The 26446-nt window shown below is 40.9% G+C and overlaps 3 protein-coding genes across 3 annotated transcripts in view; 1 reads left to right on the forward strand and 2 right to left on the reverse strand.

Annotated features, from left to right (window-relative positions):
- Positions 1-929, reverse strand: part of shroom2a (shroom family member 2a) — a gene marked incomplete at its 5' end in the record, with an annotated part of 39656 nt that extends 38727 nt beyond the window's left edge. The window contains 1 exon segment of the mRNA XM_080535989.1: positions 720-929. Within this exon segment, the coding sequence (XP_080392115.1) occupies positions 720-929 (210 nt within the window).
- A 1239-nt stretch (positions 930-2168) lies between these two features.
- On the forward strand, positions 2169-8021 carry LOC308161910 (synapse-associated protein 1-like; the record flags this gene model as incomplete). The annotated part of the gene is made up of 9 exons (XM_080535990.1): positions 2169-2229; positions 3473-3591; positions 3774-3840; positions 3925-3998; positions 4338-4477; positions 6160-6308; positions 6759-6820; positions 7080-7224; positions 7734-8021. 9 exons carry the CDS (start codon positions 2169-2171, stop codon positions 7859-7861), a joined length of 945 nt encoding a protein of 314 aa, XP_080392116.1. The 3' UTR covers positions 7862-8021.
- A 5426-nt stretch (positions 8022-13447) lies between these two features.
- LOC308162046 (AP-1 complex subunit sigma-2-like) overlaps positions 13448-26446 on the reverse strand; it is a 13356-nt gene continuing 357 nt past the window's right edge. Inside the window, exons 2-5 of the mRNA XM_080536133.1 lie at positions 25885-26142; positions 22110-22218; positions 21595-21732; positions 13448-14695 (exon numbers count right to left, since the gene is read on the reverse strand). Coding sequence (XP_080392259.1) covers positions 14660-14695; positions 21595-21732; positions 22110-22218; positions 25885-26063 — 462 coding nt within the window. The 5' untranslated portion in view covers positions 26064-26142 and the 3' untranslated portion in view covers positions 13448-14659. The remainder of the gene's footprint in view (positions 14696-21594; positions 21733-22109; positions 22219-25884; positions 26143-26446) is intronic.

Below are 26446 nucleotides of genomic sequence, written 5' to 3' on the forward strand. Positions count from 1 at the left end.
TGAGTGTGAGTGTGAGTGTGAGTGTGAGTGTGAGTGTGAGTGTGAGTGTGTGTGTGTGTGTGTGTGTGTGTGTGTGTGTGTGTGTGTGTGTGTGTGTGTGTGTGTGAGTGTGAGTGTGAGTGTGAGTGTGAGTGTGAGAGAAAGCATTTGTGGGGGTGTTTTCAGTTACAAAGATGACTCTAAGCTGAGTTATGAAGTTAGCCCATCACTGTTGTCTTAGTCAATCTCTTCCATGGAAAGAAAACAAATGTACTGCTATCTGTAGAGGTGGCCTAAGAGTAGGCACTAATCAATATAACTGTATTCTGATATAATGTAACACCGGGAAAGGTGCATTTGTCATAAAGAGCAGCAGCTTCTGTTTCCATAATGATTATCATACATCAATGAATCATAGAATTTGTTTTCATTTACGCTAGGAGATGAAATGTCAGAAAGTCTACACATATTCTGCTTCATACGATGCCATATAACAGTAAGGACAACAAAAACAAACATGAATTAACCTAGCCAGTCAATATCACTTCAAATAAAAACATTTCATTAGGTAAAGGCTGGATTTTGAACATACGGACGACAATACTTAGGACATTTATTTGCTTACTGAAGAAGAATGGTCCTGACCTCTGTGTTGTGGTGAGAGACAAACATGTGTCTATGGAAAACATGGACCAGACAGTGGACATCATGAATCAATTAAATATCAAACACATTCATACCTTTGTGATGAGCAGAGGCTCTCGGTGCTCGCGACCTCCTTTGAGAGTGAACCCCCAGGGTGCCCCTCCAGAGAGAAGCACATCCACCAGCCTCCAGCCGTCGCCATCTCTGGTCCTCTGGTCCAACTCTCCTGATCTCTCCATTACTGGCCTGTGGCCGATATCCCCATCGGAATACCGGGGTTCACTTCTGCTGTCCCCAGTGTCCATGGCGCGCTTACCTTGTAGAAGTAGATAGAGGGCAAAATATAACCAACAACTAAAGTGGTTTCCTTAGAGCAAAGACAAATCGTGAGTTTAGAATGATACGGTTCTATCTCCGTTTAGGGCAGTTCAGGGATATTGAGCGTCAAAGTTTTTACATTCCATTATGTTTTGTGAGATGGAACCTTTGTCTTTTATGAATCACTAACTCAAAAATGTCAACATTTTTAAAATAACACCACACAGGCATTAATAAACACCTAATGGATCAGATTATGTAAAAAACTCAATTTTGACAAAAATGGAGATAGAACCTTATAATTCTAACGTCACGAATTGCATTTTTGCAACACCACTTTACTTTAGATGCCCTACTGCTGAGTAAACACCTGTTCTGTTCTCACTAGATTCTCTAATGCTCTTAAACTAAGTGAGAGAATTAAACACAACATGTTATTGTATCAGCAGCATGAAGGGCCAGCAGCTAAGAGATCCAATCATTGTCCTCTCTCCTCCTACCGAATGCGCGACCGAATCATTCTGCCTTTTATTTCGCAGAGTTCATCCAAAATCAATGACGCTACTTTACTCCCAATGATCTCGACTGTAGTTTAATAATCAAATGCGAACTTTCTTTGACGTTTGGTGACTATTAACACAACGACATGCAATGCACTTCTATAACCAGGCAGAACTAACTAGTTAGGAGGCTAGCTAACTAGGCTAGGCTGCATCCAGAGAACATTTCCCAATTACAACCTTCGTGCATTGCTAACTAGAACTTGGCTGGTCGTTAAGTTAAGGTAGCTAATGTGAACTACACTTAACACAAAGAAGACATCTAAAAGTGAATGGTCAATAGAGCAGAGGGTGATCCAAACTGTAGCCACAAAGCTAGTAGACATTAACAACATTTTCTTTTTTCCACTCGTTTGGTTTACCTGCTGGGATTGCAACTTGTTGGAAGGGACCTCCTGCTTTGTTGGCACGCACGACTCTCCAACTTACACTTCATTCTTCATGTTATTCATCACTTGTGCGCCTGTCAATTCTACAAGATTATGTCAAAGCCAAGTAAATATCAAACGATACTCTTGAAGTCTATGAAGAAGAGATACACCTTTCGTCAAGCCAAGGGGTCTAGCTCAAGCCCAACGTTTGCAGCCTGTAATGCAGAGAGAAGGATTAGGTTCGTCACACAATTTGCAGTACCTGGAATGACCAGTAGAGGCGCAGTAACCTGGAATGACCAGTAGGGGCGCGGGGAGCACACAGCACCTGATGGAGCTGACACACAAAGACCAACGTATAATGCCATGATGGCACGTATATGCTAGTATTAGGTTTTTATGTTTTTTCCGATGAGCAATGACAACTATCTAAATACCAGTTGATTGATTCAGTTAGAATCGCTACATTAGCTGCGGTTATCTAGTTGTTCAAGTTTTACACCTTTCAGGCGCACAGACTCGATGAGATTTATCTAGCTAGCAAACAGCGCTATCTGGTGGTGGAACCCTGTCTGTCAGAGTATAATATTAAATATATATAAAGTTCCCAGCGTACGTCCCCAGCTATTAACACTATTTGTACTCTCTTTTTTGTAATCTATATGTCTGAACCAGTCAATGGAGACACATTTAAAGGTATTTAAATCATTAGCAAACCTCAAAACGAGAGCAAACTAACCTAGCGTCAAGGTTTCGGAGAGGGGGAAAGAACGAATGCGTTACCATGACAACGCGACGTTTTTCTGTGGTCTAAGGATGGGGAAAAGGGCCAATTTTAGTTCCAAACGCGGAAGTTGGCGCATGACGTTAAAACGATGATCAGAGAACCTGGAGAGAACTAGATGTTACATTATTTCTTGTGAATAAATTGGACAATAGATTTGGGGAAAAAAACAAGATGTTGAAGGGCTTAGGGGCATGGTTTGGCTTGGAGGGGTCCACTGGTCCACAGACTGAGGGAGTGGAATCTCCTGATGAGGTTGTTAAAGAGATGGAAAAGCCACCTGACATAGAAGATTGTGAAGTCAACAAACCTTCAGCAGACACAAAGGTTGATCAACCTCAACAGCCTCTCCAGCAAGCTAATGGATTCAGTGGTAATTTCATATATTTTTTACATAATCATTTGTAAACAAATGGATACATTTACGTAATACATTGATGATTGATTGTTTTGTTTATCAAAGTTTCTCAATGCTTAATCAAGAGCCCAGCACATAATATGATATCATTATATATTATGATATGGGTTTACAAGACACTGGTAATGTAGAATGCATCCCTGGCTAATACTTTATAAATACAATGCATTTCCTGTGCAGTGGATCTTAAAACCACAGTAGCTAGCAGGAGTTATTAATTCTAATGTAGGCTATTTTATTGGAAGGTAAAGGTTTACAAATTCTATCTACAATGACAATAATGGGTCTTTACTCTAAGATCTCTAACAAAAGTCAAGTGTATTAACATGCTAGAATCCATCCTTAATTTTTCTAATACAGCCAAAACTATCAATAAATGTTTCTGTCTTCTGCGTAGGTTACATTTACAACTTTGCAAGCAGTGCCACAAGAAGGATATCTGAGTCCGTTGCAGAGACAGCACAACATATAAAGAAAAGTGTTGAGGAGGGGAAGATTGATGGCATTATTGACAAGGTGCATTAGGTGCATGCTTAGGTGCATGCAAGGTGCATGCTTTATTCTATGATGCTTCTATCATGCTTTACTCTATGATGTTTGCATTGTAGGCCTAGCTCTAATAATGCAAGAAGAGGGATTGTCTTGTCTTAAGAAATACAAATTGTTGTCTCTGAGTCAATTAACTTTTTTACCCACAGACAATTTTGGGAGCTTTCCAGAAAGAGCAAGACAAATTTGTTCAAGAGAAAAATGCCAAAAAGATAGGTGGGTGTCACGACTTCGTTTTGAAATGTAAAAAAGACATTTTGATTTTATTCAATGCATAATTTCTCATTACCTTATTATTAGATGTTGCTGTGCCACCATGGGTTGGTTACAACGAAGAAGAGACCATACAGCAACAGATGTTAGCTCTCTCAGCTGTGGGTATCAAGTCACTTCAATTAAATTCAACTTTATTCGCCATGTGCAGTGCACTAGGAACATGACTTGGTATTCTACCATGCTAAACAAGCTACAGTACATACAACAACAAGACGACAACACGACAATACTCAAGACAAAATATTCAGTACCAATATGAGTGGATATTATGAATAAATACTGTACAAGTAACTTCCATTGAAATTCTTGGATTAACCACTCTAAGCAATGTAGGCCTAATGGTCCCTCTTTTGGAAATTGTCACTTGCTCTCAATTTGTAGAAACATATTTTCACAGAAAGTTATTATGTCGTTTCATAAGACTTGTGTTGTTACAGGACAAGAGGAACTTCCTGCGGGACCCTCCTGCAGGGGTGCAGTTCCACTTTGACTTTGAGCAGATGCACCCGACCGCCCTGGTGATGCTGGAGGAGGACCAGCTGCTCAACAGGATGCGCTTCGACCTGGTGCCCAAACAGTAAGCCTGCGTCTATTGTTTGTGTAATGGATTTTTCACATGTATGGCATTTCATAATGCTCTATACTGCATCTTGTAAAGGATTTTTAACACGTATGTATTGTATGTATGCATGGTGTATCCATGTTCACACAGAGTGTAACAGTGGAGTGTTCCTGTGGGATTGTTTTGAGTCTGACTGTCCTGTTTGTGAACACAGAGCTGTTTGGGCCTTGTGTTCATAAACAGTTCGTTTAGGACTCTGCTGTCGGTCCCACGGGAATTTACTCCATCAGCAGACTCGTTATCAATGTTATGACTATGTTGACAATACAGTATCAATACCATTCATGCATAAATCTTGCAGACGCTTTTAATCCAAAGCGATTTACAATTACGAATTACAGGGACATTCCCCCTGGAGTAACTGAGGGCTAAGTGCCTTACTCAAGGGCACACTAGTACCGTAATGGTGTGGTTTCAGGCGGGATTTGAACTCACAACCTTCCGATCACAAGTCCAACTCACTATCCACTAGACTAGACCAACCACCACAAAACTCCCCCATGACACGATTACCATTCTGTAGGCGTTGGCTACATTATCAAAACATGGATCTTGAAGAAGTTAGCCTTCAACACGCTAGCAGCGCTGCATATGACCCGACAATTATCTAGTATTATTCTCCGAAATCAAAGCTGTAGCCCCCAGATCTAATCAGAGGAAAAGGGATATCATTATTATGCACTCAACCTTTAACTACAAGCGAACTGCAAGAGGAAATGTTGGGGTCCTCCTGCCAAATAAGCATTCACCCAAAGCGGCACAAAAATAAGTTAAGTATTGTAGCGAACGGGAACTGGTAGTGTAACTCGCCCCATGGGGGGGGTCGAACCCCGATCTCCCGCATAATGCCGGCCGCGCTAACCACAACACCAAAAGAGTTAACTAACCACAACACCAAAAGAGTTGACTCACTTGGTGGAGCTGCTAATGGGGGGGGTTCGACCCGGCGGCCATGCGGGAGTCGAACCCCGAACCTCCGCATAACCGCCGGCCGCGCTAACCACAACACCGAATGAGTCAACTCCCTTGGTGGAACTGCTAACGGACCATATAAAGGTTTGTTACAGTATGATTTCTGTAAATCATTTACAGGTCGATGTCTGATCTTGAGCTTTGGCCTTTCATCTTCACCGTAGCTCTAAAACAAAACGTTTGTTATACTGTAATCTGTCAAGGAGTTTCGATGCTGAATGAGAAAACACAAGGACTATGGACAAAAAGGATTTTTCTTTCACTGTAAATTGTAAAAAAACGTATACAGGTTCGTTACAGTATGATCAAATGAAATAACTTATCTGGTTAAAAAAACTATACGTATATCAATTGTACTATGTGAGAGTTGGGTGGCAGTCTTTTTGAAAGCTTCCCATTGTGAAGTCATTTGACTGTCCCAACTCGAGTTGTGAAAAGATCATTTTCTTTAATAAATATTATATCTAGATTTAAAGCTCCTAAAGTTCCTATCTTGAGTCTCGTTATTAATCCACGACATGTTTTATACATTTATTTAATAAATAAAAAGTTTCATGGAAGCATTATACCTTATAGAAATATAATTTGGTTAGGTGCGTTATGTAATCACTTCTATTAAAATGAAGCCTTTTGCATTCATCTACGTTAACTTGTGTTAATTTCAGCGTAAAGGAGGATGTCTTCTGGAGGAATTACTTCTACCGTGTGTCCCTGATAAAGCAGTCTGCCCAGCTCACTGCCCTGGCTGCACAGGCTGCAGAGGAGAGCGAGGAGGTGAAAAACAGCACCATTCCTGAAGATAATCACAAAACAGGTAGCATAGCTTCTGTAACCTGTATTACTCTCAATATATCCAGTATATCTATCTATCTATCTATCTATCTATCTATCTATCTATCTACCTATCTATCTATCTATCTATCTATCTATCTATCTATCTATCTATCTATCTATCTATCTATCTATCTGTCTGTCTATCTATCTATCTATCTATCTATCTATCTATCTATCTATCTATCTATCTATCTATCTATCTATCTATCTATCTATCTATCTAACATTCTATCTATCTATCTATCTATCTATCTATCTATCTATCTATCTATCTGTCTGTCTGTCTATCTATCTATCTATCTATCTATCTATCTATCTATACTATTTATATTCATTTTGGCAGATTTCTAGTACATACAGATTATGATAATCATATGATATTTATATTTCTAGAATAAAACTGTGTGTTAATTATGCTACATACATTTAGCAGAAATCATCAGACCGAAAACACCCCCTACCATCATCAATGCCAAACCGAAGCCCAATGAGGTAAGACTGCGTGCTTTTGATCTGCTCTCATTCTTAAATGAAGGTCTCACTACTGTACTCTATGCTCTGTACTCAGTTACTCAGACATTGTGGATGGGGCTGACTGAGGAATACAACATCCACTCTTCCTTGAGAGACCAGAAACTGGGAGAGACAGTAGATCTGAGACCACTGGGAGAGACAGTAGATCTGAGACCATTGGGAGAGACAGTAGATCTGAGACCATTTGACTTTCTCTCATCTCTTTCTATGATGGCAGGATGAGGAGGAGGTGTCCACCAGCCCAGGCGTGTCTGAGTTTGTAAGCGACGCTTTTGACTCCTGCGACATCAACCAGGAAGATCTCCGCAAGGAAATGGAGCAGCTAGTGTTGGACAACAGAGAGGAGGCCTCTGCACAGGAGGGTACGTTTTTGGAGTCCAAAACAAAGCAAATATAGAAGTGCCATGTTTGTTTTTGACTCTATTTGTTCACCTTTTATTGGAATGGTTTCAAACAGTGGTATCGTCTATGTGATACGGAGGACTACGTCGTATACCCACTAGGAAAGGCCAAGGATTTCCATATACCCACTTAAAAATGTGTGAGGATACGTAACAGCGTTTTGTGACAGAACTTTCACTTTCATTCATAAAATTCACCCCGTCTGTGTTACGAAGCACTTGAATTTTGGACCATTGAGACTGACTATAGCGTCATATACCATCAAAGGGGGGAGATGCGACATGAAATATGTCAAAATGCAGCACTATCATGCACAGATCAGCCTTATAACATTTTTATGACGTTTCGAAATGAACGATATGAGGCTGGGAGGGAAAAATCACCCTGTATACCCTCTAGAAAAAACTAGACTACACCACTGGTGGTTTCCAAGGCAAATAGATGAATGTGGAAGCATTGTGTGTTTCAGAGGAGACAGCAGACTGGGAGAGGGAGCTGCAGATGGAGCTTCAGGAGTATGAAGTGGTGGCTGACGCTGAGAGCCGTGACGACAACTGGGACAAAGAGATTGAAGAGATGCTGCAGGAGGACAGTTAAAGTCGCCGATTCTCTGGAACACCACCGCAGCCTCAGTAATTCCTGACAGAATTAACCATGAAGGACCTGACAAACCGCCATCCCCAAATTGAGGACGTCCTTGCGACTCCTCACAGCAGCTATTGCTTCCGGACTGTCTCGGAACTGCCAAGGGTCTCAAGTCCTAGACTAGACCAGATCACTTTATTCAGTCTGTAACACCCCAATGAGGTTTATTGGAACATTGGGATGTTTATTGAATAATAAGGATGAGAGTGGGTTATCAATATAATTGCAACCCAGCCTTAAATCTCATCTGATATTGCTTAAGCATGTGTTGTAGGTGTAATTTATTATATTTTTTATCATCTAAATGTTAGCGAATCTCTGTTTTATACATGGAAAAAATGATATGCTGGCTTCCTTAACAAAGAGATCTATAACCAAGAGCTAGAAGTTGTTGTTGTATTTATAAATTAATATAAAGACCATTAGCTATGTACGGAGGGACAAGGATGTATGAATGAACATGCTGTGTAGTGATTTATAGGGGGGTCGTCCTTATGATGATGTCATTGATATGTTCTTGCCTGTGAGCACTGTACACAAGCATAGCTGTTACCCCATCATGAACTAGCGGTATTGGTATCGCCAAAATGTCCAATGCCTCCTGTTCTTTATCGTTACTGTGTTATATACTGTAGCTGTATTATATTGTCAGATGTGATCTTATTTAATGTCTATATATTGTCTCCAATGAAATCGAAAAAACATTTTGACTTTCATATTTTGTAATGTTTATATATTTGTACCCAGGTTCAAGTGCAAACAAGTAAAGTAAGATGTGTGGGATTATACTTGTAGATGTACTGTGACCAAGGTGGGCATACATACTACAAAGATTGCCCTTTTAGAATAGATTTAGTCCTAGACTTATTACCTAGTATTGTATATATGGATTATGTAGCCTATTCAAAGCACTAACATGTATTCATTTCCTGCTAAATAACTTGACCTATTTAATTTGTGACACATAAACAGACTTAAAATCACGTGCCATATCTTTTTTCAGTTTGCAACACTCTCCTTTTGATAATCAAGTTTCATGACTGTGGGGCGCTTAGGTGGCGTAGCGGGTTAAGCGTTGACCATGTAACCTGCAGGGTCCCCGGTTCGATTCTGGCCGGGGACATATCCTGCATGTCATCCCTCCTCTCTCTCTCACCCATCCTTCCTGTCTAAACCTTCACTGTATCTATCAATAAAATGAGAAATATGAGTGTGACTGCCCCACTCAGAAAAAAAATAATCATGTGCCATATCTTTTTTCAGTTTGCAACACTCTCCTTTTGATCATCAAGTTTCACGACTTTGAGAGGAGCTGAACTAGATAATAATGGCATCAGAGACTGAGGGAAAGGCAAATGATCTTGAGCTGAAAGTTATCCCTTAAAACCCCAAGCAAATTGAATTGAGTACGGATCAGGAAACGTACACTTGGCCTTGAGAAGATGGAGAAACTAACTGAGCATAGAATTATGGCTCAGACCCACATTTCATATTACAGCGCAGGACTGAATCTAATTGGATACGCCTCACTTCCTTTCAGAGAAGATGTAAAAGCTTTGGAGATATTCTTTGTGTGTGCTAAGAATACTAAGATATGGAGCAATCCTGGCCACAACTTTTGGAGCTATTGCATTATCATGATCATATCATCATTATGGGGCGGCTGTGGTGCAGGAGGTAGAGTCGCCGTCTAATGATCGCAAGGTCGGCAGATCAGCGGTTCGAGCCCCGGCTGGCCACATGTCGAAGTGTCCTTGGGCAAGACACAGAACCCCAAAATTGCTCCCAGTGAGCGGGCCGGCGCCTTGCATGGCAGCTTGCAGTTGCCGCCATCGGTGTGTGAATGTGTGTGTGAATGGGTGAATGAGAGGCCGTTGTAAAGCGCTTTGGATAAAGGCGCTATGTAAGTCAGTCCATCAGTCCATACAGTACAGAAGAAACAGAGGAAAACAGCACTTGTGAACTATTGTAAACAAATCTATTTCAAGTTGAACACGAAACACTGCACCAGTTCAAACAACAATACAACACTACTCCGCAAAATAGACATAGGTACATATACTGTTCATGTCGTTATTGATATGATGAAACAAATACTTGGATGGTGGACACATAATTACAGTAGAACAATTCAATTGGTGATTATGGCTGATTGAATATATACATAGGTTACATCTGAATCTATAATTCAACATGACAGATACAGTGGCTATGGCTATAGAGTGCTGTAATAATGCGCATTGGAATATTTGGAACATTGGAACATTTGAATATTTCTAAGAATACCCAGGGCAGTAAAATAAATTAAATGTCTATTTTGCACTTTCAACTGAGTTCAACAGAATCTTGTCACATTGATGCAATGTTTTAAAAAAAGAAAAGAAAACTCTTTGGTTTTTTAGAAATGTTTACACAAAGCACTCAAATTTAATCTAAGCATCTATGAAAAAGTGTTTGTCTGTTTTTTCTTTAAAAAAAGGAAAGGTTTTGGTCAGAAAGTCTTCAAGACAAATCTCAGCATCTCAGGTAATATCGGTGTGGAAAACAGTTAATTCAACCAACATTTCATTCGTGTTACAATGTACTTTGGATAATTCTACTGTGGACATATCTTAAGGCAGATGGGAAATACTGATAATAAACAATCATTTAGTGGGAGATACAGTATCCTTAACACTGCTAGCTATATTGTGTGTGTTGTTAAAAGGTTTAAAAGAGAGTATTGGAACAGAGATGCACAGGAGTGAACACAGTGTGTGTGTGCTACGTCAGTGAGCAGACAGAAACGTATGGAGGAGTGTGTGGGGTTTGGGTGTTTGGGTGTGTGGGGTTTGGGTGTTTGGGTGTTTGGGTGTTTGGGTGTTTGGGCAGGTGGTGAGGGACTATGTCAGCCCAATCTCCTCCAGCACGCTGCGTGGAGTCTCTGCTTCCTAGAGAGGGACAGAGGAACCGCAGCCCAGGTGAGAGGGCCGCAGTCATGACAACATCCTTCACACTGACAGTGACAACTGGTAATGCATTGTAACCACAACCCACGTGAGCTTAGAATGATAAGGTTCTATCTCCGCTTAGAATGATAAGGTTCTATCTCCGTTTAGGGCAGTTCAGAGATATTGAGTGTCAAAGTTTTTACATTCCATTATGTTTTGTGAGATGGAACCTTTGTATTTGATCAATTACTAACTCAAACATTTAAACATTTAAAAATAACACCACACAGGTATTAATAAACACCTAATGGATCAGATTATGTAAAAAACTAAATTTTGACAAAAATGGAGATAGAACCTTACTTACCCTGCAATAACCTCACTTCAACAGTCATGTCATGCAACTAGCTCATGGCAACAACACTAATTTCAGAAGCTTGTGGTAACAACACAATATACACCAACAAGTTGTGAGACAATGTCATGAGAGGATGGAGACTTCAGCGTCAAAAGCCCCTCGTTGGGTTGGGGTTCAACTATACACACAGAGGAACAATCCATGACTACAAAACAGTAACAACAGTTGGGAAACTCTATGCATCAGTATGAGACTGCAATAAACGGCATGAAATACATACAGACAGATGGCCTCTGATGGTACTATAGTTTCCAGAGCAACGCCATTATAAATAGGTCATTGTGAGTGAAATGGCAGCATTAAAATACAGTAATTAGACAAATGCCTAAATTCTATTTGCCATCATCATTATCTTGATGTTACCATGTGATCATAAGACCATATTTCTGAAAAATCCACATAGTCAATTCTACTGTATGTATGTATGATTGCAAAGTTGTTGCAGATGTTGTCACATCCACATTTTTTCACACAACTTTAACTTTAAAAGTCACAAAAATGTACACTGGTGAATGATACATGAGACAATGAAATCTACAGCAAATAATGAAATAAATGTATGGTTTCAAACATTTAAACACTCTTAAGACAGTGTTTCTCAAACCTCTCCTCGGGGACCACCAGCCGTTCCACATATTTGATCTGTTCCACCACCAGTACACCTGATTCAACTAATCAAGTACAAACCATAATTGCTTTGCACTCGATCAGTTGAATCAGGTGTGCTGGTGGTGGAACAGATCAGATATGTGGAACGGCTGGGGGTCCCCGAGGAGAGGGTTGAGAACCACTGCTCTTAGATAACAGTTTGTTTTCTCTTTTGGACGACACAAATAAAAGAGCGACACTTACTTTGGCGTCCTAACAAGGTTGAGCACAAAGCAAAGAGAGGAGTGGTGTCAGCAGGGTCATAAGCAGCATTTATCTACTTCCTGTGGTGAGAGGGACGAGGCCATTCTTACATATTGATTTCCCAGTTTTCATTTTTCACCTCAGAAAGATCTTATTTGCCACACAGATCTTGATCCCTATAAGTAAACAATGACTCATTGGATTACAGACTTTCACTGTTGGAGAGAAAAACAATTAAAGGCCAGTTTGCCAGTTCGTGAGCTTAGAATGATAAGGTTCTATCTCCGTTTAGAATGATAAGGTTCTATCTCCGTTTAGAATGATAAGGTTCTATCTCCGTTTAGAATGATAATGTTCTATCTCCGTTTGGAATGATAAGGTTCTATCTCCGTTTAGAATGAGAAGGTTCTATCTCCGTTTAGAATGAGAAGGTTCTATCTCCGTTTAGAATGATAAGGTTCTATCTCCGTTTAGGGCAGTTCAGAGATAATGAGCGTCAAAGTTTTTACATTCCATTATGTTTTGTGAGATGGAACCTTTGTATTTTATTAATTACTAACTCAAAAATGTCAAAATTTTAATAAACACCTAATGGATCAGATTATGTAAAAAACTCAATTCTGACAAAAATGGAGATAGAACCTTATAATTCTAGTTCTGCCTGTGTCCTGGGGCCCCTGTGTGTTCCTATAAGGTAACGTGTGGGCTGTAATGCTAAAGCAGTCAATCATCACTGGGTTATAGCTGTTAACCCCATCCTGACCTACTAGGGGTGGTGGTTTTGCTGAATAATGGTTATTCAATGTTCTGCCAGTCCTTTCAATCATACATACAGGGTTCCTACACGTTTCAACAAGTCACATTTAAGACCTTTTTTAGACCTCTTTGAATAGAATTGTTTTACCTATTCGCGACACCATATGATAGCTTTTTGTCATCCTCGAGGTGATGAGATTAGGGATTTCACTGCCATACAGACAAAAAAGGAAGCAAATTGGCATTTTTTTGGGGTTCCAGCTTGATTCATTTCGGGGTAAATACGTAGATGTGGTAGGACTGATTTCCTTGCAGGATCTCATTTTTTAGACCTAACACCTCATTTTTAGGCAGAATAACTGGAATTTGAGACCTTTTTAGGCCTTATAAATTGGATTGCTGGATTTTAGACTTTAAGGCTTTTTAAGACCAGCGCGGGAACCCTGTACATACTGTACACTATCAATGAAGGTTTAAAGCAGGTTTTGGAGATCACAATACTCATTGTTTCGAAATAAATTACTGCAATGTCAAACATACTCAAGAGCAATTTATTTATCTTCCTTTTAAATACATAAAAAACCTCTACTGTAACTCTTAAAATTAGTAGGACAAACAAAAAGTTACATTTGACTTCAAGCAGGTATATTGCATTATTACTTCTTAACAGTATGTGTCTCAAGGTTATAATGTATTACTGTAACTCATATTATATATTGTGTTCCAACTAAGTCAAAATAGTCAATAACAGCTTAATTTAATTTAACAATCAGATCAATCTAAAAGACACAGAGCAATCCGACTAACAAGTGGTGATACTGTAACAAAAAGATTGTGGTTAATAAGTGCTCTATTTTTATCCAATAGCCTATAGTGTGCATTAAATAATTACCTTTCAGGGAAATATTGCTAGACTGAAGATTAATTTAAATTTAAGCCTAATATCATAAGCCATATAGTACATTTTGTTTAACCAGTGCAAATAGCAAAGTTACACATTTATTAATTTATGTCTTGACATTTCTCTTACCTTAAAAACAGTCTTCCTTGAATTGCAGGTGCATTTGTAATTTATTCTATAAATAACTTCCGAAATGTAAAAACAACTTTTGATCAGCTTATTGATAAAATAATAAAATATGAAAATCATGATGTAACAGTTAAGTAGTTTAGCCTACAACGTATGATTCCAGTTCATTAGGTTTATATTGTCGTAATCTCTTGAACTCAATTTAAGTCGTGAAATTGGTGAATTCCTTATGAAATTCAACGAACAAGATTACATACCACACAGCACTCATACTATGAAATGGAACCCCCCATAAAATACCACAAGAAAAGTGTCATGACTTTTTCAATAATGTAAATAGTTCCTATGCATGATCTAGTAACTGTGGAAAAAACATGTATAATACATAACAGGAAATCAACTTCAAGTGAGTGAAGAGCCCAGGGGCAAGATGATTAAAACAAAATACATCCAGTACCTTTCACTTAGTTAGAATCTAAACGCAGGAATAAAGCAACTGTATTAAACATGACATAGTCTGCACTTCAAACTATGGACTCTTCACAGAAATACATCACAGAAACACTGGAGATCACACACAGGTGTTCAGCTGACACGTAGCATGTGAGTGACTGGACAGCGTGTGGTGGGATGGACCAATGACGATGCGGCGGTGGTGCTTAGGGGGGCAGAGAGGGAGGAGCCAGGTGCTGAGGGGGAGGGGCTCGTCATGCAAGGTGGACAGCGACAGCAGCAGCAGCGACAGCAGAAGTGATGGCAGCCATTTAGTACACAGGCACATTAAAGTACTCATGACGAGGCTGAGGGAGAGAGATGCACAAAGCTTTACATACAAGTACAAGACATACAAGTGTACAAGCCAAGCCACCCCCCGCCCACCTCACACAGGAGCATGACAGGGTGGAGACGAGGTGCAGGAGACGGGAGCAGCAGGCATGGCATGACCTATGACCCTGGAGGGACGGCATGGCCTATGACCCTGGAGGGACTGCATGGCCTATGACCCTGGAGGGACGGCATGACCTATGACCCTGGAGGGACTGCATGACCTATGACCCTGGAGGGACTGCATGCAGAGTAAGGCCTCACAAAAACAGTACATGGAATAATACTATATTCCTATTTATTTCGTTTTTTTATTTGATAGGCTAATTATTTGAATATAGGTGAGTCAACCTACAAACCTGGACTTCCTTGAGCCTGTCACATATTATATAGTATGAAAACATGTTGGTTTACAATGGAGCAGTTTGTTTCCTTTTCTGTCAGTGGAGACAGTCGAGATTCTTCTCGTCTGAAATGTTAGTCACCAGTCACCAGATTAGTAACCGTTGAGAGGGATACATTAAAGGTGTGTTGGCAAGGCAACCTGTCATTGTTGGCTTAACCGTTTAACCTTTAAGTGTATTGTGGAGCTAATACCATGCAAAGAAAACAAGCATGAGACTACAAGGGAAGGAAGTGCACAGACACAGACTCATCCACCCACACAGTGTTTTCCGGGACATAAACTCCTCAAAAAACAGTTCGGAAATGTTATTTCGGTCGATTATTCCTCCCCTTTAATAATACCAATTGGTATTGTGTCGTTGTACCACCAAGCAACTCAAAACGAGAGTGAATACCAACAGAAGAATGTTGCAGGGGGATTTGGGCACATTCTTTTGGGCCGCTACCCGTCCCACACGTTTAGCTGTGTAACTCATTCCACGAATGCATGGTCCTTACAAGTTGTACCTCGTTGTAAAGGTGACTAATCAGGCTTTCCAACGATATAAAATACCAATACCAATTGGTATTATTAAAGGGGAGGAAGAATCGACTGAAATAACGTTTCCAACTAACATGTTGTTACTGCCTCCTATGAAGACAGACCAAACTAAGGGTTCCACACACTATGGGTTCCACACACTATGGGTTCCACACATAAACTACCAGGGCTCTAACTGTAAATCCACAGACACGTATACAGTATTCACCTCAGTGGGCTTAACTCTGGAAAAGGCCAGAGGACTCGGAGGCCATATTTGAGGACAGCATACCTGCAGGGCAAACATTGTATAATGAGGAGAAACAGATAGCTTAAATCACTCTAATGGCTCTTCTTCATAAAGAGAGAAACTTTTCCTTATTTGATCAATGTCCAGAATGCTAATATGCAGACTCTATTTTATATGTTTGTTATTCAAACAAAGCATTCCTTTGGCTTACGCTACAATAACACCCAGCTTGAGAGAACATTTCATTAAAAGCTAATCAAAATTGTTTCATCTATTATTATCCCCTATGGTTATGGTATGTCTTACTCCCAATTTAATTACTGCACCATGCTCCACTAATGCCCTAAAGTCCTAAGCCCCTATTCTAATTCTACCCCTCCCCACCATCTGATTTCTTCCACACGTAGGCTTACATGGAGTCATGTAACAGTATGTCTGTAGCCAAAGTGCTTTCTAAACCCATCCGTGCATACAGCGGGAGATTATCAGGTGTGGGTGGGAAGGCAGAGGCCTCAACATGCTTAAGAATAATCTAAGAATCTAAGAGAAGAAAGTTAAAACAAATAACTCAAGTATACTTTAAGAACTTTTAAAAAAATAAACTCAACTTCAGGGCAAACAATTAAAACATCCAAATTGCTTTTATCAAAACAAGATAAAGAGCAATTCCTAATCAAAATCACTACCAACAAAAACAATCTCTCTCAATTAGTGGAACAATCTTATTCTTCAGAAAAACAGTCTTTTCACAGGCGACATAGTTCCTTCACCTATCTTTAAAAACGTGTCTTGTTTCAATATTCATGTACAGTACAGGCCAAAAGTTTGGACACACCTTCTCATTCAATGTGTTTCCTTTATTTTCATGACTATTTACATTGTAGATTCTCACTGAAGACATCAAAACTATGAATGAACACATGTGGAATGATGTACTTAACAAAAAAGTATGAAATAACTCTAAATATGTCTTATATTTTAGATTCCTCAAAGTAGCCACCCTTTGCTTTTTTGTTGTTAATAAAATATATATATATTTTTGTTGTTAATAAAATATATAATAATAATATTATATATATATATATATAATAACATATTATTATTAACACATATTATATTTAATATTATTATTATATATTTTATGAACAACAACAAAGCAAAGGGTGGCTACTTTGAGGAATCTAAAATATAAGACATATTTAGAGTTATTTCACACTTTATTGTTAAATACATAATTCCTATGTGTTCATTCATAGTTTTGATGCCTTCAGTGAGAATCTACAATGTACCCAATAGTCATGAAAATAAAGGAAACGCATTGAATGAGAAGGTGTGTCCAAACTTTTGGCCTGTACTGTATGTGTTGACAAGATAACGCTATAACTTGTAGAGGATAACAAAGATAAACATAGTTCTGCAAGCATTAACTGAACAACTACTGCTATTTTATCCACTAGTACTACATACTGTACTACTGCTATTTTATCCACTATGACTACTATTATTATGTTGAACAGAAAGAGATAAGTGTCTGAAATATGCCACCTGCCAAAGACATTCAGAGACTGTATCCAGTCCAGTTTGGGTGCAATCACATCTGATTATGATGCCGTCTGCTTTCACCACAGCATCATGAGTCAAACATACCAAGTTTGGTAAGTATGCTACATGCAGTCAAAGTTCACACGCCACACAGTGGAAACCCATGCGTAAGGATGGACTGCATCAGTCTGGTATTTACCAACCACCTGGAGGCAGGGAGGGAGGCGGGACTCTAGCACCTCTATAAGATCTCCTCATTGGGTAAACCTCCCCAGTCTTCACTCTGGCTCTACAAATACAGATTTGAGCCAATCAGAGACTCTCTCCAGTCAAACAATCAGAGACTCTCCAGTCAGCCAATCAGAGACTCTCCAGTCAGCCAATCGGAGACTCTCCAGTCAACCAATCAGAGACTCTCCAGTCAGCCAATCAGAGACTCTCCAGTCAACCAATCAGAGACTCAGCTCTCCAGTCAACTGTGTAGATGGCACTTACAGAGGCATGTCGATCCCACCTTCATTCTTCCAGAGTGAAAATATGATTAAACATGATGAAACTAAATATTAATAAAATAAAAACTATACTACTGGTAAACTAAGAGGGGTAAAACTATACTGTGGAGCAGAGTAACTGAGGTGAGCCTAGTCTATTCTATCTAGGTTATACAGTACATGAAGAAAACATGTACAAAATACGTTCATTTTGGGAACCAAATTAAGAAGCCAAACTAAGAATTTGGGAACCGAAATTAACTACAAAAACAATATTTAGACTGTGCATTTCTGCAGCAGCTATGTACTGGTTCCCTGTGATGTGTAAGAATGAATATATGACACAACGCAGCATACTAACATCATATGGCCAGGGTGGGATTTGTGGAGTAGAAAAGTAGGGGATGGTCTGGAGGTCAGAGTCCTGAACTTTATGGCATGTTATCTTGTATGAGACAGCGAGCTATCTAGTTGTTTATGATAGAAACTGCCCTGATGGCCAGGTCAGGTGGGGTCGTCTCCTATCCCCCCTCCCCTAACTAGAACACCAGAGGGGTGGGCTATGTTCCTGTATAAAGAGGCCATGTTTGAGAATGAGAACGATAATCAGAGAAGCCTATCTGCAGAGCTGTTCATTCCACCACCGTAGAACAACCCCTGGCTCCTGAATGTAAATCAATTGTTTGATCCTGAGCCTGCTTTCCTCTGGGACTGCAGTCCTCAACTGGTTCGTCGTGGCAATGCTTCAGGAATAACTATGGATGGTGGAAGCATTGTTGTACTGTAGCTGGCTGATAACAGTATCTGCAGTGTAAGCCCCCAGTGAGTGGTTTCTGATTCAGGATACAGCACTGACGATAAGAATTCTGATTAACTACAGTGAATGAGATTGGTTTTGTTAATTGCGCTCCCCCACTCTAAGTGGAATGCTCATTAAGTCAGAGTTATTTGTGTGGTCTCTGCGAGGTAGGACAATGAGACTTTGTCTCTAGGCTCTGCATGGCTGTCCGCTCATGTTTAAGCCCAAATCCCCATAAGATCTCGTGGAATGTGTGAATATTAAAGTCCAGAGATCTGCTTCTGGGGCCCGAGTGGCGCCGAGGTTGGAGGGTGTGTTTCTGCAGTTAAACTGTTTTCATTTTGACGCCTCCAAGTCTTAATTCTAACAGTTTTTCCATTTTCTATATTCCAATTGTGAGAGCGATATTTTTCATGGACATGGACAGAGCTTCTTAACAAGCCCCTGACATACAGCTGGGGGATGAGAGGAGAATATATTTTGTGCTTCACATGTCTCTCGGCCTTGAATATCATTTCCATGCTTGTACCACAAAATATTGTGGGGGGAGGGAGGGGGGAGGGAGAGAGAGGGGGGGGGAGGGAGAGAGAGGGGGGGGAGGGAGAGAGAGGGGGGGGAGAGAGAGAGAGGGGAGAGAGAGAGAGGGGGGGGGAGAGAGAGAGAGGGGGGGGAGAGAGAGAGAGAGGGGAGAGAGAGAGAGAGAGAGAGGGAGAGGGAGGAGAGAGAGAGAGGGAGAGGGAGGAGAGAGAGAGAGAGAGAGAGGGGGGGGAGAGAGAGAGGGGAGAGAGAGAGAGAGAGAGAGAGGGAGAGGGAGGAGAGAGAGAGGGAGAGAAGAGAGAGAGAGAGAGGGGGGGGGAAAGAGATTGAGAGAGAAAGACAGACAGACAGAGTGAGAGAGAGGGGAGAGAGAGAGAGGGAGAGAGAGAGGGAGAGAGAGGGGGGGAGAGGGAGAGGGGAGAAGGGAGAGAGAGAGAGGGGAGAGAGAGAGAGAGGGAGGAGAGAGAGAGGGGAGAGAGAGGGAGAAAAGAGAGAGAGAGAGAGAGAGGGAAAGAGATTGAGAGAGAAAGACAGACAGACAGAGTGAGAGAGAGGGGAGAGAGAGAGAGGGAGAGGGGGGGGGAGGGAGAGGGGAGAAGGGAGAGAGAGAGAGGGGAGAGAGAGAGAGAGAGAGAGAGAGAGGGAGAGAGAGAGAGAGGGAGAGGGAGGAGAGAGAGAGGGGGGAGAGGGAGGAGAGAGAGAGGGGGGAGAGGGAGAGGGAGGAGAGAGAGGGGAGAGAATCCAGAACGTGCTGGGTGTTATGAGAGATCTTTAGTTTAGAAAGTCTGCTTGTGACTGGTTAGCATCTAGGACCGACAGTGTGATGACTTAATGGGTTTCTACCTGTAAACATTAGGAAAAACAAATTCCAGCAGTAACTATAGTAACAGTATCACATGCATTGTTCAAATACATTCAAAACACACATCATAATACATCATATCACAGTACTCAGTACTAAACTAGTTAATAGTGTTGTTACTAGGATGTTGTGGCTCCTGGTTTTGGGTTCTGTGAGATTATTCAAAACTACAGCTAATTAACTAATTGCTAAACAACTAGTAATGGGCTTTCTTCTACAGGGATCAGTGAACTGTACCTGGAAAGACCCGAATTTGAAAGTCTAGATTCTGTAAAATCACAAAGAGAGGGAATAAAGAGATAGAAAGAGAGAGAGAGAGAGAGAGAGAGATGTCAACTGGAACCAAATAGAAAGACAAAGATGACACTGCACTGAGGGGGTTAAAGCGCTCCAGTTCAGAGCTCTACATGTAGGTCATGTCAACAACAACAAGACATTATCGGCCAAATCGTACAATAAGGCTTCTGCATTCATGGGTGCATTCATAGAGTAGCCATGCATTTCAGATGAGGCAGTTATACAACATCTTCTAGTGGTGATACTACTGTAGAGTAGTCTCTACTTGAGCAAAAGAGAATCGATTGCTGTCTTAAAATAACAAACTGGCTTCTATGCAGTGAAAACAAAGCCACTAGCCAATACAATGGCTCTCTAAATGATGAGCATGACTGTATCTGAGTGGATGTGTGAGGGCTGTTGACTCTCGTAGTGCTGAGACTAGTTTTGAAACATTTCTCAACCTACTCTTTAAATTGTAATCTGCCCTCCATCCTGATATTCTAGTCATTAACAGTGAACTAACAGTGGCTAGTGAAAGACAATGGACAGAAGCAGAGCAGAGCAGAGAGAGAGAGAGAGAGAGAGAGAGACTGACTGTAGGGCCCTGTTTGACAGCACAGAAATATGGAAATGTTGCAAGAACCAATTTCAAATTGAATCCAGCGTTTGAGAAGGCAATAATCTAGACCTAGACTAATAAAAAGTTAATGTTACTGAAAAATGCACATACAGTATATGGCGCTCAATACAATATGCAGTAGCAAAGTATTTCATGGACTTATTGCTGGTAACATCTATGCATTTTAGTGCTGTCAAAGTGTCTTTACTCTTAAAAATCATAAATGGTGAGTTTAGAATGATAAGGTTCTATCTCCGTTTAGGGTAGTTCAGAGATATTGAGCGTCAACGTTTTTACATTCCATTATGTTTTGTGAGATGGAACCTTTGTATTTTATTAATTACTAACAAAAAAATGTCAACATTTAAAAAATAACACCACACAGGCATTAATAAACACCTAATGGGTCAGATTATGTAAAAAACTAAATTTTGACCAAAAATGGAGATAGAACCTTATACGGTAATTCTAACGTCACGAAATGCCGTCACCAATCACTTGGGCCTGGGTTTGGTTAGGTTTGACAGGTCCCTGCTCTGATCAGAGTGTTACCGTAGCAGAGCGTCTTACCTCCTGCAGCAGGTCGGCCTGCTCGATGGCCTTCAGCACGTTCTTCTTAGACGTCTCCTGGGCCTCCCCGCCCAGCAGGAACTCGTCCAGGATGAAGTACGCCTTCTCAAAGTTGAAGATGATGTCCAGCTCACACACCTGTAAGGTAGGAAGGAACCCAATAACACTGCAACAGACCAATACCATCCAACAGGAGTTACTGTATATTACTTAAGCAATATCACACGAGAGGGAGTGCTGTTATACTGAATATCAGCACGGCTGTGATTCGGTCGTAGGTACGAGGCCGCAGGCCGAGTACCGAAGTGTTAAGGATAGGGTCAGGGCTAGAGTTTGTGCTAGTGTGTGTGTGAGTAATTACAGTGCTTGTTGAACTGTACTGAAAACGTACACAGTGTTATGAGTATTGTAATGTTACGTGCCAGTAGCCCAGTGACAGACGTAGGGCTAGTAGCGGTAAGGTGGCAGACCATAGTGTAGCGGTAAGGTGGGAGGGAAACAAGATAAAGACTCACACTTCCAAAGTACTTATCCAGTAGCTCCACATATCGGTGGATGATCTCCAGTGTGATGAGCTCGTTATCCTGGTCCTCGATGGCACAGCAGAAGTACAGACTGGCATATCTGACACAGCACAAGAGCCTCTTAGCATAAACCAATATGCCCTAAAATCGACTATGCATAGAGAAGCTAACATCACAAACAATGTTCGTGAGCTTAGAATTATAACGTTCTATCTCAGCAGTTCAGAGATATTGAGCGTCAAAGTTTTTACATTCCATTATGTTTTGTCAGATGGAACCTTTGTATTTTATGAATTACTAACTCAAAAATGTCAACATTTTAAAAAATAACACCACACAGGCATTAATAAACACCTAATGGATCAGATTATGTAAAAAACTAAATTTTGACAAAAATGGAGATAGAACCTTATAATTCTAACGTCACGTGTTGGCAACACAACATCATGGCAGGGTATTTAGACAATGATTTAATGGCGCACAGCTGACCAGGGTTTGACCATGTTTGAGGTGAAAGTTGAAGGTGAAAGTTTGGAGGTGGACGTGGAGGTGGAGGGTCGCAGGCTTGGCATGACTCTCCGTTTCTCCTCCGCCACAGGGCTGGAGACACAAAGAGCCTGAACACAAAGCCGTCCTCTCACACAGAGAGAGCTCAAAGTGAGACTCAAAGTAATCGCCTCTCGACTCAACTTCAAAGGTGCTGAGGGGAGCGTTTCTCTGAAATTAGAGTATTGCTGTTTTCAGCATATAGGAAAGGGTGTTCATGTAAACCCCTGGAGCGGGAGGCTGAGAATCACTGGCGGACTCAGGGGGGGGGGGGGGGGCAGAGGGGGCGACCGCCCCTCCTGGTGCCCCCACGGTTGAAAAACGTCTCTCTTAAGTGCTCTTTTGAGTGGCAAAAATGAGAGGACGTGCCCTATTGGCTGCCCCTCCAATGGTCTAAACTTGACCATGTGACCCCACAGATGAAAAACGTTGCACTAAAGTGCCCTTTTGAGTGGCAAAATGAGAGGACGTGCCCTATTGGCTGCCCCTCCAATGGTCTAAACTTGACCATGTGCCCCCACAGTTGAAAAACGTTGCACTAAAGTGCCCTTTTGAGTGGCAAAATGAGAGGACGTGCCCTATTGGCTGCCCCTCCAATGGTCTAAACTTGACCATGTGCACTGATGGGGGTCCCATGTTGTGCAGTAGGTGCCCTTTTTTTCTTTTCGCGTTCCCTGCCCTTCAAACAGCCTCAGTCCGCCACTGCCGAGAATCATTCATTCCTCACGTCTGTTTCCGTTGTTATCCCTGGTAATCCCTCACGCACTCACACACATGTGACGACTGGCTAATAATAGAGTTAGTTGAACGTGTTCAGAGCTCGGTAGCTTGTTAAGCCTATTTGAGGTGGCTGGTTTAAGAGGGAAATTGACTAATTTAATTGACTAATATTCAGGAAACATAATGTGCCACAATAGAGTGTAAAGTACCTTATTTGATGTAATTTGACACAATTCGTAAACGCATACATTTAAGTGATTATCAAGCACATCACCGACCCCATGCCTTTAATGAAACACTGATCTGAGCCTGATCTAAAAGCATCTTGTGCTTTGGGTATTTTGACAACACGAAAGTCTTTTTGAACAGAAACACTGATTTGTTGATTCTGGTTAGCAGTGCAGATTCACGAGGGCGTAGCTTGTTGTAACACATCTGTTAAGTATGTGCACAGGGACTCAACTTTTGGCTCCCAACAATCTCAGTATGCTGCTCCTCCTCACTGAACCTTGAAATTAGAAAACAAGATTGTGAAAATGAAAGACGAGCCGTCAAGTTTTGATTACATCACTGTCCTCTAACTCTCCCTCCCTATTTGACAAAACAACGCAGATCTATTATGTCTCCCACCTTGTACAAAGCTGTGCTTACCCATCACCAGAGTGGGGGGGGTAATTCCACTACCTGTAGCGCCACTATTATTTCAACTACATTTTGCATTTTGGCCGGTACTGCAGCACTCTTCAGTTGTTGTTTATTTTTTTTAGGTCTTTTTGTCTAAAATATTATCATAAAAAAATGAAATGCATGTTCATTTGGATTTAAATCTGAAGACTGACATGGCCAGTCAAGACCTTTCACTTTTTGACCCTTAAAAACTCCATAGTTGCTATGGCAGTATGTTTGGGGTCATTCTCTTACCGTATGATGAAGCACCATTCAATGAATTTGGAGGCATTTGCTTGTACTAGAGCAGACAAGATGTTTCTGTACACTTCAGAATTGCAATCATCAATAAAGACAAGTGAGCCAGTTCTAGTGGCAGCTAGCCAAAACCGGCACTATGTTTCACAGATGAGGAGGTATGCTGTACAATTTGGGCAGATCCTCCAAACGTTCCTCTTGCAATCACTTTGGTACACGATCATATTCATATTATCTTGGCTTTTTAGGTACTTTTTAGCTAACTGTAACCTGACCATCCTTTGTTAGGATAACTAGTTGTTTGTACCTTGCAGAACAGCGTTATGGTGAGCATTCCTGGGTCATCCACTGTAGAAGTCTGCCGTGGCCTACCAGCCCATAGGCGATTGCTGAGCTCACTGGACTGTATTGGCAAGCCTGAGGTTTTGGCTGATGATTTATTTGCTTAATAACGGTGTCCTTGACTTTCTTTGACACATTGTGACGTTAGAATTATACGGTTCTATCTCCATTTTTGGTCAAAATTTAGTTTTTTACATAATCTGATCCATTATGTGTTTATTAATGCCTGTGTGGTGTTATTTTTAAAATGTTGAAATGTTTTAGTTAGTCATTCATAAAATACAAAGGTTCCATCTCACAAAACATAATGGAATGTAAAAACTTTGACGCTCAATATCTCTGAACTGCCCTAAACGGAGATAGAACCTTATCATTCTAAACTCACAACCTCTTTGGTCCTCATGTTGACAGACACCAATAACAAACTCCAAGGCCTAGAAGCAATACTAGACATCACATCAGCACAAATGATGTGCTGGAACACACCTGACTTACCAGAAACACCTGTCAAGCCAATTGTCCCATTACTTTTGGGTAACCTAAAATAGGGAGGGGGACTACGCATAATTTTATTTTGGTAATTTCTGAATGGTGAAACCAAATATGTACACAAATATATATACCACCAAATCTAATAAAAACTACTTTAACCTCATAGTAATTGTTTGATTTAAAATCCAAACTTTGGAGTGGTGGTGAGAGAAAAGCAGAGAAAATGTGAGAATAATATACACTGTCTGTCTTGCAAAAGAAGCGTGACCTTTTGTATGCACTGGTGAATTGATGTCTAGTACAGGTCACTGATTGGTCAGCGTCCCAGGTGCTGTGTGAGACTGCTGTGTTTGGGTCACCACAGCTCCTGCCTACCCATCGGTTGGCACGGCAACTGCCGGATAATGAGGCAAGAATAACGCCTTTTCACAGCAGTCTGAGTACGTTGCTGCTTTCATCTCTTCCTCTAGTCTAACCCCTGAATAACGAGCAGACAGACATATGACTTCTTAGTCCTTCTGGTAAAAATGTGTAGCCTCATAAGTATTCATGTCATGAAGGCCTAGACATGGAAAAAAAGAAAATAAATAATTGATAGCAATCAAAACACATTTGACAATGATCTTTGTCATTTTGGACAGCATCTTTTCACGAAACAAAACCCAGGGTAGCCTACTTTGTCTGTGGTGATTGTGAAAGCCTAAAAGGTGGGATGTAAACTTATGAGCTTTATACCACTGACCTCTTGTAAACCACCTTGAGGTCCCTCCACTCTAGAAAGCTGCACATTTTGGGCTTTCGGGCCAGAACTGTCTGCACCAATTCCCGGGTTATCTTCTTCTTCTCCTTATCAGACAAGGGCACATACCACTTCTGCAGCCTGAGCTTGCCCTGCCGACTGAATAGCAGCATGAACTGCATCTGAAACAGCAAAGGGAGATGGAACAAGAAGAGCCTGCGGTGGAGAGGGGAGAGAGAGAGAAACAGGCAAGAGGAAAATCTGGAGATGGGGAGAGAGAGGGGGGGGGGGACGTGGTTATCTAGCTCTATCTGCTTAACTGAACAAAACAACAAAACAAAACAATTCTTTATGGATATGGATCAGATGTTGAGGTCTTCAACCCATGTCATAGGCTACTGACAGTGTATCTAGCTTCTGGCCAAGAAAGATAATAATAATTTGATGAGTCCATGTCATGCATGACAACCAAGAGAAAATGCATCAGATAGTGAAGGATGGATGGCATTGATTGGTTTAGTTGAAGTGCAGCAGAGTATATTAGTGCATTCATCTCGGAGTCTGC

The sequence above is a fragment of the Nansenia antarctica genome (genome assembly GCF_963989245.1).
Source record: "Nansenia antarctica genome assembly, chromosome: 7".
Taxonomy (NCBI): Eukaryota; Metazoa; Chordata; class Actinopteri; order Argentiniformes; family Microstomatidae; genus Nansenia; species Nansenia antarctica.